Source organism: Petaurus breviceps, unplaced genomic scaffold (assembly GCF_028583685.1).
Source record: "Petaurus breviceps papuanus isolate PSGF00001 unplaced genomic scaffold, PetGlider_PUasm1.0 64, whole genome shotgun sequence".
NCBI classification, from domain to species: domain Eukaryota; kingdom Metazoa; phylum Chordata; class Mammalia; order Diprotodontia; family Petauridae; genus Petaurus; species Petaurus breviceps.
In genome coordinates, this window is record NW_027186428.1 from 2831354 (window position 1) to 2844675 (window position 13322).

Consider the following 13322-nt stretch of genomic DNA (forward strand, 5'->3'; position numbering starts at 1 on the left):
TGATTTTAAAACTTTGAATTCCAGATTCATTCCCTTCCTCCCTTGTCACCCAACTTTACTGGGAAGATAAGCAGTTCAGTATAGGTTGTACATGTGTGGCTAATGCAAAACAATAACTTAGTACATATATTGTAAAAGACTGACTATATTTCTTTCCCTCCTATCCCACCTACAACTTGTTCTATTCTCTACTTTGATCCTGTCCCTTTTCAAAAGTGGGTGCTTCCAACTTCCCTCCCCCCCAGCCTGCCCTCCCTTCCATCATCCCCCCTCTCATTTTCTTCCCCCCTACTCCTGTAGGGTGAGATACCCTATTTAGTGTGTATTTCATTTCCTCCCCAAGCCAAATTCAATGGGAATAAGGTTGAATCGTTCCCTTTTGCCTTCCTATTCTTCCCCTCCATTGTAACCATTTTCCCTTCTTCTATATGATATAGTTTATTTACCCCATTCTGTCTCTCCCCATCTCCTCTCATTATATTCCTCTCTCACCTCTTAATTTCACCTTTTAAGTCTCACCCCTTCCTGTTAAATTGGTCCTGTGCCCTCTATCTATGTCTACCTGTAAACATATATACACACATTCACATATGTATTCATATGCCCATATACCCTCATATATAGACATATATATATACATATATATATATTTCTATTCCCTTCAACTATTTTATACTCAGAAAAGTTTCATCAGTTACAATTATTGTTTTTCCATGTAGGCATGTTAATAGTTCAACTTTGATAAGTTCCTTATGATTTCTTTTCCCTGTTTACCTTCTCATGCTTCTCTTGTTTCTTGTATCTGAATGTCAAGTTTTCTATTCAACTCTGGTTTTTTCATCAAGAATGCTTGAAAGTCCTCTATTCCATTGAATGACCATATTTTCCCCTGGAACATGATACTCAGTTTTGCTGGGTAGGTGATTCTTGGTTTTAATCCCAGCTCCTTTGACCTCCGGAATATTATGTTCCAAGCCCTTTGATCCCTCAGTGTAGAAGCTGCCAGATCCTGGGTTATCCTGATTGTGTTTCCATGATATTCAAATTGTTTCTTCTTGCCTGCTTGTAATATTCTCTCCTAAATCTGGGAATTCCAGAACCTGGCCATAATATTCCTAGGAGTTTTCTTTTTGTGATCTTTTTCAGGAGTTGATCAGTGGATTCTCTCAACCTCTGTTTTGCCCTCTGGTTCTAAAACGTCAGGGCAGTTTTCTTTGAGAACTTTCTGGAGGATGATTTCTAGGTTCTTTTTTTGATGATGGCTTTCAGGTTGTCCAATAATTTTTAAAATATGTCTCCTGGATCTATTCTCCAGGCTAGTGGTTTTTCCCATGAGATATTTCACATTGCCTTCTATTCTTTCATTTGTTTGGATCTGTTTAACAGCAACTTGATAATAAAGTCATTAGCTTCCATTTGCTCCAATCTAATTCTGAAGCAATCATTCTCCTCAGTGATCTTTTGAGATTCTTTTTCCATCTGGCAAATTCGGTTTTTTAAGGCATTCTTCTCCTCATTGCCTTTTTGAGTCTCCTTTGCCATTTGAGTTAGTCTGTTTTTTAAGGTGTTATTTTCTTCAGTCAGGCTGTTGACTCTCATTTCATAATTTTCGTGCTTCGTTCTCATTTCTCTTCCCAATTTTTCTTCCACTTCTCTTATCTGCTTCTTAAGGTCCTCAATGGCCTGTAACCAGCTTGTTCCTTAGAAGCTTTTGGTGCGAGAAGCACTCACACTTACTGGGTCCCAAAGTCCAGACTGCACTGACCTCTCACTTTGTCCTTCCAATCTATGTGTTGATAATTCTGGAAATGGCCACAGCTGCTGCTGATCTGTAGTTCCTCAGCCAGCAGCTGGTCTGACCCGCCCTGGGGCTAAAACCTTGGGCTCACTGGGGCCTGGGCTCGCCTACAGAACGCTGTGCTGGCCGATTAGTGCCGGCCTGCTGGGCTGTCGGGCTGTCCTCAGCGGGAGGTTAGCTTCTCTGTGTCATTTTGTGGGTTCTGCAGCTCCAAAGTTTGTTCACAGTCCCTTTTTTACATTGATTGGAGAAGGTGGAAACCCAAGCCGCTCACAGGTCCTGCTTCTACTCCGCCATCTTGACTCCGCCCCTGTTAAGTTTAATTTTGCTAGATTTTGCCCATATTTTTAGCTTGTTTAAGATCTTTAATAACATGTAGGACCAATTTATACATATGTGGCACATTCCATTAGAGAACGTCCTCCAGGTTGACATGGATCCATTTATTATGATCCTTTAAGTTCATTTGTTCAATTAGCTAGTTAATGGTGGAACCGAAATTAGAACCTGTACCTCCTCAGTATTTTGTCTGCTGCATCATGCCGCTATATAAGCCACAATATAGATCACAATTTAAACTCTGACAAAACCTTTTGTTAAAGTGTATATTATGCCAAATGGTTGAATAAGAAATTTATATAACACTTATAGTCTTAAGGTTTATGCTTTGCGGATTTTTTTATAGGAGGACAAAGACAATGATTCTACCAAAGAACCTCTGGATGACCTTTTCCCCAATGATGAAGATGATCCAGGTCAAGGAAGTAAGTGAAGAGTTGTTGTGTCCTGAAATAAAATGAATAGCCTAATTGTCTTTTGTGGTGTATAATTGTAGTTTCTAGTATTATATGGAAGATGTAGCAAATATAGTCTGCAGAACAAAGTGCATATTCTTCAGCATTTATAATGTTTGTGTTTCTCATTCATTTATAATGTTTCTTGTGTTATGATAAAGCATCATTAATTTAGACTCTGGTAAAATAGAACTTGCAGTAACAATTGAGTCATAGTAGTATAAGTAATTGTTATTGAATAAAAAGCTCAACCTTTTTTTTCTCTCGGAGTTTTTTGAGTCATACTGATGAGAATAATTTATTATATTAGTGAATTTTTTTTTTCAAATTAGAGGCTCAAGATTATAAGGTTTCCTTTGGTTGGCTTGAAATTTGCCATTCATTTGTCCCTATGTTACATTGCTTTTTTTGTTTATTGGTGTTATTATGCATTGCTAGGCTGTTGTAAATTATGATTTTAAAATTTATTTAATCTTTATAGTGTAGGGTTTTTTTTTTACTTAGTTTATAAAATATTTGTTGCTTGAAAGTAACAAATTGATCTTTTTTTGGAGTTATATAACCTTTCAATGTAAGGCTTATTGTATTCTGAAAGAATGTATCAGTTTTTTGATTTGTTTTTTTTTTTTTTAGTTTGTTTTGGCTTAAAGCAGGGCTTAACACATAAAAAAGGAGAGAATATGGCTTTTAATTTTAAAATTATGAGAGAAATTTTGTTGCTGGTATTTTGCAGGGTCATAAGATATACGTGATTTTAGTGGTCATATAGTCCAGTCCCCTCATTTTAGATATTATTGGTAAAGCAATTTACTTCATTAAAAAGTTGTGGGAAAATTAGGTAGTAAGTTTTGTTGGAGGCACAGTGGGGAATCATTGTTTAATATGACTGTGTTGCATCATATAAACCAAGTATTATTTACTTAACATTTTTCACCTCTATAGTGTTTTTTAGGGTTGTATCTATATGTGTGAGTAGATAGCATTCTTTTCGGGCTATTTCAGCATTTGTTAATTTGCATTTCTTGTTTTGCCTTTGCATAAGGAAAACTAGCTTTTTTTTTTCTTTTTGGAGGGGGAAAGGCAGGGCAATGTGGGGGTTAAGTGACTTGCCCAAGGTCACACAGCTAGTTAAGTGTTAAGTGTCTCAGGCCAGATTTGAACTCAGTTCCTCCTGACTCTAGGGCAGATGCTCTATTCGCTTTGCCACCTAGCTGCCCCTGAAAACTAGCTCTCTTTAATCACAGTATGCAGAATTTTGGTTTGTTAGACTGATATCATAAATAAGTGGTATTTCTCCCATACCTTTTTAAAAATCAACCTGACTTCCTATACTAAAGGTATAATTATTCATTGATATTAAAATATACCGATGATTAGGCATGCTTTGAAGCTGTTGTCCCATTTTCTGTGTCAGGGAGCCCTGCAGGTCTGAGGCTTTAATCACACAACTCTGTTGCAGGGATCCCTGTGGTCTCTACAAGTAAACACCCTTTTTACCTAGTTTCTGTGATTCTTAGTGAGGGACAAGGCCTCAAAGTGACTCTTCTATAAAATTATTTGTAAGCGGAATTGTGATAAAGGACTGCCCTAATTACTTAGATATATTGGGAGCATAGGCCGTGGTCCCAAAGGCAAATTTCCTCATTTTATGAAGCAGGGCCACATCTTTGTGCTATGGCAGTCAGTTGTGAATTAACAGCTCCTAAAGTAAGTAGTTAAAATATAGTCCATAGGGTAGATGTTTAGGAGTTGATTATATTTCTGTTTTGTCAATATTTTTTTTTTAAAGCAATTGGGGTTAAGTAACTTGCTCAAGGTTACACGGACAGTTATTTCTGGGTGTGGGGCTAAAGTATCTGAGCCCAGATTTGATCCCCCAGGTCATCCCGACACTGGGGCTGGTGCTCTTACTCACTGAGCCACCTGGCCGCCCCTAAGCAATTGGTGTTAAGTCACTTGCTCAAGGTTACAAGGCCAGGTGTTTATGGGTGGGTGCTAAGTGTCTGAGCCCGGGATTCGATCCCCAGGTCATCCTGACATTGGAGCCGGTGCTCTTACTTGCTGTGCTACCTGGCCGTCCCTTGTCCCTTGTCCCTATACAAAAGTTCTAATTACATGGCTATATCAAAATTACTTTTAAGAGTAATTTTGATATAGCCATGTAATTAGAACTTTTGTATACATACATATATACATACATACATACGTACACATAGACATGCATAAAAATATACACATATTTTAGTATAGACATGTGATTTCTTTAATGCAGGGAACTCATTGTATGGAAACCTCAACCAGGATAGTTTATGAACTTACCTTTCACTTAGAAAGTGGCCTGGGGCACTAAGAGCTTATATATGACTTGCCTGTGGTCACATAGCCATAAATATGTGTCAGCGGCAGGACTTGGACTTGATATTCCTAACTTACGTTCTGCCATCTTTCCATGGCCCCCATTCTGCCTCTCATATTTACTACAAAGTAGCAAATAGAAGAATTATAAATCCAAGAAATACTGATTTTTAAAGCTGTAATTGGATTTCCAGTAGATTCTTAAATTATGTTTATACATGGTAATATGGTTTTGTTTTATTTTGTGTGGCAGTTTTAGATCACTATTGGGTGTTTTTAGGATACTGACTTAAAAAAAATCAAATGAACTTAATTTTGGGATAAGATTATATGATATGACAAACCAGATATTCTTAACAAAACTACCTTCTTCATGTTCATTGTGATAATTGTTTTCTTGATTAGATTGTGAATTTCTTTAATAGTAAATTATAATTAAATCATCTCTTTTGTAGTTCAGCAGCAGCATAGCAGTGCAGCTGCTGCTGCCCAACAAGGGGGCTATGAAATTCCAGCAAGGCTTAGAACTCTTCATAACCTCGTTATTCAGTATGCATCCCAAGGTAGATATGAGGTTGCCGTACCATTGTGCAAACAAGCACTAGAAGATCTTGAGAAGACTTCTGGTCATGATCACCCTGATGTTGCCACCATGCTAAATATCTTGGCTCTGGTATACAGGTGAGTGTTTCTGTAGTCATCTGTGCCTTTGTTAGAAAAAAATAAAACAAGAAAACTCTGAAGATATATATTTTTTAAAAATAAGCTTATCTTATCTTCTACTAATTTATGTTGTAGATAATCTTTGTACCTTGGAAACTGACCTTGATTCAGAAAGAAGAATGCTCCTAGTGTCTTGCCCTCCATCTGAGTTAACTTATGGCAAAAAACAAAACCCAAAATTAAGACCTGCCCTAAGGTGAAGTAGAGAGGGGTTAGAAATTACTCTTAGCAGAATTTCTTCTCTTGGGTAGTTCACTTCACTGAATTTATACATTTCTATTATGTGCTCTGTCATTTCTCTTTATTTGTCTGGAAAAATTTACATTTCATAGAAACATCTTTAATAAGTTAGGTTTTTAAAATCAGTGGTAGATTTTTGTCTTGTTTTTTAATTTTAGGAATTGTTTACTTTCTTAAAAGATGAGGCAGAACAAAAATCTACCACTGATTTTATTTTATTTATTTATGTATTTTTTAAAGCAATTGGGGTTAAGTAACTTGCTCAAGGTTACACGGCCAGTTATTTCTGGATGTGGTGCTAAGTATCTGAGCCCAGATTCGATCCCAGGTCTCCCAATTCTGGGGCCAGCGCTCTTACTGCGCCACCTGGCCGCCCCTTACCACTGATTTTAGAAACCTGACTTACCAAGTATTTATTTCTGTGAAATAAGTTTTTCACCCAAATATGAGAGATATGAGTGCAGATAAGTCTATAGCCAAGAGTGTCAGAGAAATCCATTTGGGTATAGTCTTTGAGTAGGTTTCCTTTTAATTATGTAGGTAGGCTCAGAAATATTCACTCTGTTCCCCTATGACATTATATAGAAATATGTCACATTGGGGCTTGTACCCCATTTACTGGTCATATCTCCTGTTACCTTTCATTAGTGATCTTTGATAGAGGAATGGAATTAAGGTTGGAAATCAGTTCTAATCATTGCTGGTGAAGTTGAAGCTATTGCAGCAACAATTCTGGGAACTTGGGTGATTTCATCAGGAGTAAAGTCTATGTTGTCCACAAAACTTAGCACTTTCAGCCAGCATGAAAGATTGAGCTGTGCATGCCTTACCTTCTGTGTCAAGGCCTAGTTTTATTGTTTATTGTTATTCTTCACTCCAACTTACAAAATCATTTGAGAAAATCTCAGTTGAGTTACAGAACTTAATATCTGTTTTTAAATTTAGAGATCAGAATAAATACAAAGATGCAGCTAATCTACTAAATGATGCACTGGCTATCCGTGAAAAAACCCTGGGCAAAGATCATCCAGCGGTTTGTATATTTTTTTTCACCTTTTTGATGTATTATTTTCCCTACTGTGTTTTGCTCAACTCATTTTAATATTAAACTCAACAGGAAAGGGTTAAGACCAGTCTATTCATTAGGTGGTAAAGGTAGGAGCCCTTCCTTTACTGATTGCCAATTATAAGTCCTAAGTGTTCTTCACTTCCAATATTTGCCTTATCCAAGTGCACATGTGATCTGTTTAAAGCAATGTATCACACAAAATGGTCCAAGTACTACTTTTTTGATTCTAAATCAAACTGCATGTACTTGTGAAAAAAATTTCTAAAGTATTTTTATTCCCTCCCCACAAATCAGCACTAAATGCCCATGAATTTTTCCTTTTTTGGTTTGCTTTATCGCTTCTAGCAAAACATAATGTTGAGATCATGCTATTCTCTATGATTTGTTTAATTATGCTCAGCAATATGTTATTTTACATGATTTATCCTACAGTGAGGCACTCTTATTGTACCTGGACTAATATGTGATATTTATTCCATATTGGATATATTCCTTTGGTATATCTAAAGCAGAAAATACCTTTATGATTTGATTAAATATTTACTTACAGTAAAATTATATTCTTATATCCAATTAAGAGTCCTCCACTGTACATTTAGGATATAATTGAATCTTATCTATTATGTAGTGTTAACTGTTTTCATATATTAGTTTTGGTCAGTTTTGCTGTGTTTAATGTTTGTACTTTGACAGGTGGCAGCAACTCTGAATAATCTTGCGGTGCTTTATGGTAAAAGAGGGAAGTACAAAGAAGCTGAGCCTTTGTGTAAGAGAGCCCTGGAGATCAGAGAGAAGGTAGGAAAGACCAGAGCACAATGTGATAGCCTGATATTTGTATTCTTTTCTTGCATTTTAATTTCAAATGTTCACAGATCTCCAGGATTATAACTGTATTTTATTACTGATTCTTTACTGGGAGTAAATTGTGAAATTGACTGTCCTCAAAGCCTTGGGAGTGTATCCCAGATACTGAGTATGGGAGTGTGAATATGGGGAGCAGTTGAGGATAAGGTAGGTATTTAGGAAGTATGAAGATATGTCTTCAGGAGCTGGCTTTATTTCAGAAAGGATTTTAAAGAAGAAATCAATATTCAGAAGGGTGTAGAGGTGGAAAGAATGATACCATCTTCTTTCAGAGAGAAAAAGAATAACTATCAATAGTAATATTGTGTTTTAAAATTTATTTATGCAATCTTGCATTAAGAAATTTGAGCAATCTGGAATTATGCCCAAAGAGCTATAAATACTTTCATACCCTTTGATCCAGCAATACTACTCGTAGGGTTATATCCCAAAGAGATCATAGAAATGAGAGAAAGACCCATATGTACAAAAATGTTTATAGCAGCTCTTTTTGTGGTAGCAAAAAATTGGAAATTAAGGGGGTGCCCATCAACTGGGGAATGGCTGAACAAGTTGTGGTATATGCATGTTATGGAATACTATTGTGCTGTAAGAAACGAGGAGCAGATGGACTTCATATTTACCTGGAGAGGCTTAAAAGAACTGATGCTGAGTGAGAAGAGTAGAACCAGGAGAAATTTGTACACAATTACAGACACAACGTATGTGTGATGACCAACTTTGATAGACTGGACTCCTCTCAGCAATGCTGTGATATAAGTCAATCCCAAAAGACTCATGATGGAGAGAAATATGTGCATCCAGAGAAAGAACTAGAAAGAACTGAATTTATATCCAGGTGGAAGCAAAATACCTGATCTTTTTTCTTCTCTTATTTGGTTTTATGTCCTTTTTACCATTTTTCATTCCAGCTGGTACAATCCGTCCTTATAACCTGACTAATGTATAATGTGAAAGTATTTACAGATCCTATACTTGACTATGTGCCGCGTTGGGACGGGGAGGGGAGGGAGTGGGACAAAATGTGAAACTCAAGGAATTGTGGAATTGAATCCTGTAAACTAAAAAAATAAAAGAAAAAAGAAATTTGGTGGGCGACTAGGTGGTGTAGTGAATAGAGCACCGGCTCTGGAGTCAGGAGGACCTGAGTTCAAATCCAGTCTCAGACACTTAACATTTACTAGCTGTGTGACCTTGGGCAAGTCACATTAACCCCAATTGCCCTGCTTTCCCCTTTAAAAAAAAAAAAAAGTAATTTGGTACCAAAATAATTACTTGCTCAGAGAGATTATTTTAATATACTGGTACTGTAACTTAAAAAAGTATACTCCTAAAGGATTTGAGTTGTAAACAGAGTTTCTGGGACAGAGTCCCAGAGGGTAAAAAAAAAATAAGTTTCTATATCATTTTATTTCTTTTTATTTATCTCCAGTTTATGTGTAGTTGGTATTGACATATATATTAAAAATGATTAGTGGTAATATAAGAAGAATTAGGTATGAGAATTTTAAAAACGGCCCAATGTGATATAAAATTACAAAGGCACATCTTTATCATGGTGTCATTCAGTAGAATTATATAAAGTAGTCAAATATTGAGCATTTTGGTGTTGAATTTTAAAATACAAATTGGGAAGAAATAAGGATACAAAAAATATTGAAATTTAGACTGATGGAATTTAAATGATTATCTAGCATGGAGGAATTTTTTCCTAATATAATGTATGTTTTTATTCTTAGGTTTTGGGAAAAGATCACCCGGATGTTGCTAAACAGTTAAATAACTTAGCCTTACTCTGCCAGAACCAGGGCAAGTATGAGGAGGTAGAATATTATTATCAAAGAGCTCTTGAGATCTACCAGACAAAACTGGGACCAGATGACCCCAATGTGGCCAAAACAAAAAATAATTTGGTATGTAGTTGGAAATTAACTAAGAGTGCATCAGAGTTCCATTCAGTAATTTTAACTTTTAGTTATGTACATTAAGATATATTTCAGTTTTGCTTAAGGGATACCTGTTATGTTTTGTTTTAAATAAAGGCATCCTGCTACTTGAAGCAAGGGAAATTCAAGCAGGCTGAAACACTATACAAGGAGATTCTCACTCGTGCACATGAGAGAGAGTTTGGCTCTGTAGATGGTAAGAAATTTAGTTAACATTTATAATGAAATATAATGAAGTTTACTATTTTAAATAATTGTTTTAAAAATGAGTGGTAATTTCCACCGCTGATGATCAGAAAGTTTGGAGAGTCTAAGTTTCTTTTTCTTCTATGTCAGTGACAAAGTTCAAAGTCTTTTTCTACCTCAGCCTCTGACCTTCTTTTGATTATTTTGGCTTTCCCATTACTTTTTTTTTGGCCTAGATTTCTTTTTTTTTTTTTTAATTCATTTTGAACTTAAATACAAAAAGACAAATTTACATATACACAGCACAAGAAGAGATTTCAATATACACTCATTAACTTCTGTTTGTTTCACAGTTTACTTTTTAAAAAACTATGTAATAAATACAATACATCATTTTCAAAGCTGCCTTGGTTTTTTGTGCTTCCTTCTAAGTTTTCTTTTGTCCTCTGCTGTGTACTTTTTACTCATATTAGCCACAAAGGAAGATGTTATCCACATCCAGTGAAAAAACCTATTGAGAGATATTGTAGAGGGGAAAGTGACATATTAGCCTCTGGTATGATATTGTGAGTGATGGAAAGGAAAGAGTCAAAGATAATGCCAAGTTGTGGAAGGCCTAAATGCCATACTTAGGATTTTGTATTTTATCCTAAGTGCAATAGTAGAAGGAACCTTTAGAAATTTTAAGTCAGTTTTGTGTTTTAGGGATAGCAATGCAGGGTAACCATTTAGGAGGGTATTGCAACAGTTCAGGCAAGGATTTGGGTCCCCATGGACTAGAATGAACTTATAGCACTAGCTTAGTAGTTAAATGCAAAGATGATAGATGACGAAGCTCCTACAAAAGATAATTCCGCACAAGATGCATTTAACTCTGCTTTAAGCTGTTATTCTAGTGTCTAATAATCTCCACATGGAACAGTACTAATCCTCTGAGTTCTCAGATTTTTGTGAATTTTGATTTTTTTGTTGTTGTTGAATCTCTTTGATTTATTTAGAAAACTTACCATATCAACCACATATGGATAAAAATAAATGAAAAAAAACCCCACCACAATTCCAAACTTGACTCATAGATGTATTGGGAGAACCGAATTGAAAAAAAAAGGAAGATTTTCATTCATTTGTATATATAGAATTCACAATAACTGATCATGTTCTAGGACATGAAGAAGCCATAGATACATTTAGAAAGGCTCCTTGTGTTTCAAGAGAATACTTTTGAAAATACTCTAATTGATCCCATTTCTCCCTTAGGGAGACAGTAGACAAAGCTCTCTACAGAAGTAGTAGACTATACCAGAGTTTCCTGGTGGGTTTTTTTTTTTGCCATCAAATAGATAATCTTGGGCAAGTCATTTCATTTCCTCTGTGTAGGAATCCATTTTCTTTCTTTGCTTTTTAATATCTTTTTCAAAAATGGTTATTTTTTGTTTTTGTATCATCTTAATATCTCACTGTATGCCTGTCCACCCTCTCAAAATAAAGAATTTTTTGAAAGGAGAGGGGAGAAAAAAAGCCATTCAGAGCTTGCCAATATATTGAAAAAGGCTAACATCATATGTGGTATTCTGCAATTGTGGTCTTCTACTTTTGCAAAGATGTAAGCAGAAATACCTTCTTATCTCACTTCCTTGAGTGATCTATAGAAAGATTTAGAATTGGATCAAAGACCCCTTGCAGTTCTAACTAAATCCTTGATTGTGTCTGGGTGGAATTGGTGGTAGGAGTCTCTGTATTTTCTTTACTGTCTTTAAAATGTTTTCTCAGCATAAGTGAGTATACTAATGAATGTGATTAAATTTTTCTGTGATAGTTTAGGGTCCTATAGATACTTAGGTTTATCATTCTGAGTATCAAATTCAGCAAATTAGACTTAAGTACTTTTTTAATTCAAAGTACTGTGTGCTAGGTGGAGATATAGATGAAAAATATCAGTCTTTGTCTTGAAGGGACTGTTTAATGTGAGGATAAGCCATGTACACAAAGATAGGTACAACATGAAGTAGAATGTGATAAGGGCAGATTTGAGGAGGTAGACATGTGAAGAATGCATTGTAGGCTCTGGAACAGCTTGTGTGAATGAACAAAGTGGGAATAATGCAGGATAAGACTTGGTAATAGCTTGTATATGGTTGGCTGTAATGTATATGGCACAAAGAGGGGAATATAGTGAATTAAAAATAAGTTCAAGGTGGTTTAAATACATAGTTATATATATATGTACAAGGGCCTTAGGGCAGCTAGATGGCATAGTGGAGAGAGAATGCCACATCTGGAGTCAGAAAGATTCATTTTCCAGATTTCACATCTGGCTTCAGACAGTTTACCAACCTTGTGATCCTGGGCAAGTGAGTTAACCCTGTTTGCCTCAGTTTCTTCATCTGCAAAATGAGCTGCAGAAGGAAATGGCAAACCACTCTAGTATCTTTGCTAAGAAAACCCCAAATGGGGTCATGAAGAGTTGGATGTAATTACAAACCAACACAAGGTCCTTAAATACATATTGTCCTATTAAAAGCAATGGAGAGCCATCTGAAGGTTTTTGAGAAGAGTTTATTAAGATTATTTTGGTGGTTAATATGAAGGGTGAATTGGAGAATGGAGATTAGACTCAGAGAGGTTAATTAGACTGTTCTACTAGTTAATGTGAGCAGTGAAGTTTTAAAAGCACTTTTACCCCATTTATATTCCTCACAACAAAAACTTTTACGTAAGTTCTATAGCTGTTATTATCCTCATTTTATGGATGATGGAATTGAGACTCTTGAGATATCAAATGATTTGCCTGTGGTCTCATAGCATGTATTAAGGTAGAATTTGAAAACCATCTCTCTCAGTCTGTCATCTTTTCACCATATTGCCATGCCTCTGTAAATGGGAGCCTGAATTACAAGTAAGGGGAGTGCAGTGGAAGTGCTTGGTATGAGAGCTGTTTCATCCATTTGGATGTAGAATATGAAGACAAGGGAAGAGTCAAAGATAACTCTGGGCTTGATTAACTGGGAACATGGTAGTCATCCACAAAATATGGAAGTGGAAAAAAGGGCAGATTTTTGTAGGAGAGAGTGGTGAGTTCAGCTTAGGGCACATGGAGTTTGAGGTAGTGGTAGAATATATAGATGTAAATATCTACTGGCAGTTGAAAATACAGAACTGGAGTTCAGGGAAGAGATTGATACTAGAAATAGGTAAATAGATTTATGGGTCATCACCATAAAGTGTGAGTAGATGTGGTTGCCATGGAAGAAAGGTGGATAAGAGTCAAATACAGATTTCAGGGGGAATGTCGGGTCAGTGCCTCCTTTGGTACTGGAGGAAGAAAGACAAGTTACTGTGGGAGACAG

The 13322-nt window shown here is 36.0% G+C and overlaps 1 protein-coding gene across 15 annotated transcripts in view; it reads left to right on the forward strand.

Annotated features, from left to right (window-relative positions):
• The window catches only part of KLC1 (kinesin light chain 1), a 108541-nt gene that overhangs the window by 52700 nt on the left and 42519 nt on the right, over positions 1–13322 (forward strand). For all 15 annotated transcript variants that reach the window (XM_069103786.1, XM_069103789.1, XM_069103785.1 and 12 more), the window contains exons 4-9: positions 2484–2562; positions 5403–5628; positions 6856–6943; positions 7673–7774; positions 9583–9756; positions 9886–9985. In XM_069103786.1, coding sequence (XP_068959887.1) covers positions 2484–2562; positions 5403–5628; positions 6856–6943; positions 7673–7774; positions 9583–9756; positions 9886–9985 — 769 coding nt within the window. The remainder of the gene's footprint in view (positions 1–2483; positions 2563–5402; positions 5629–6855; positions 6944–7672; positions 7775–9582; positions 9757–9885; positions 9986–13322) is intronic.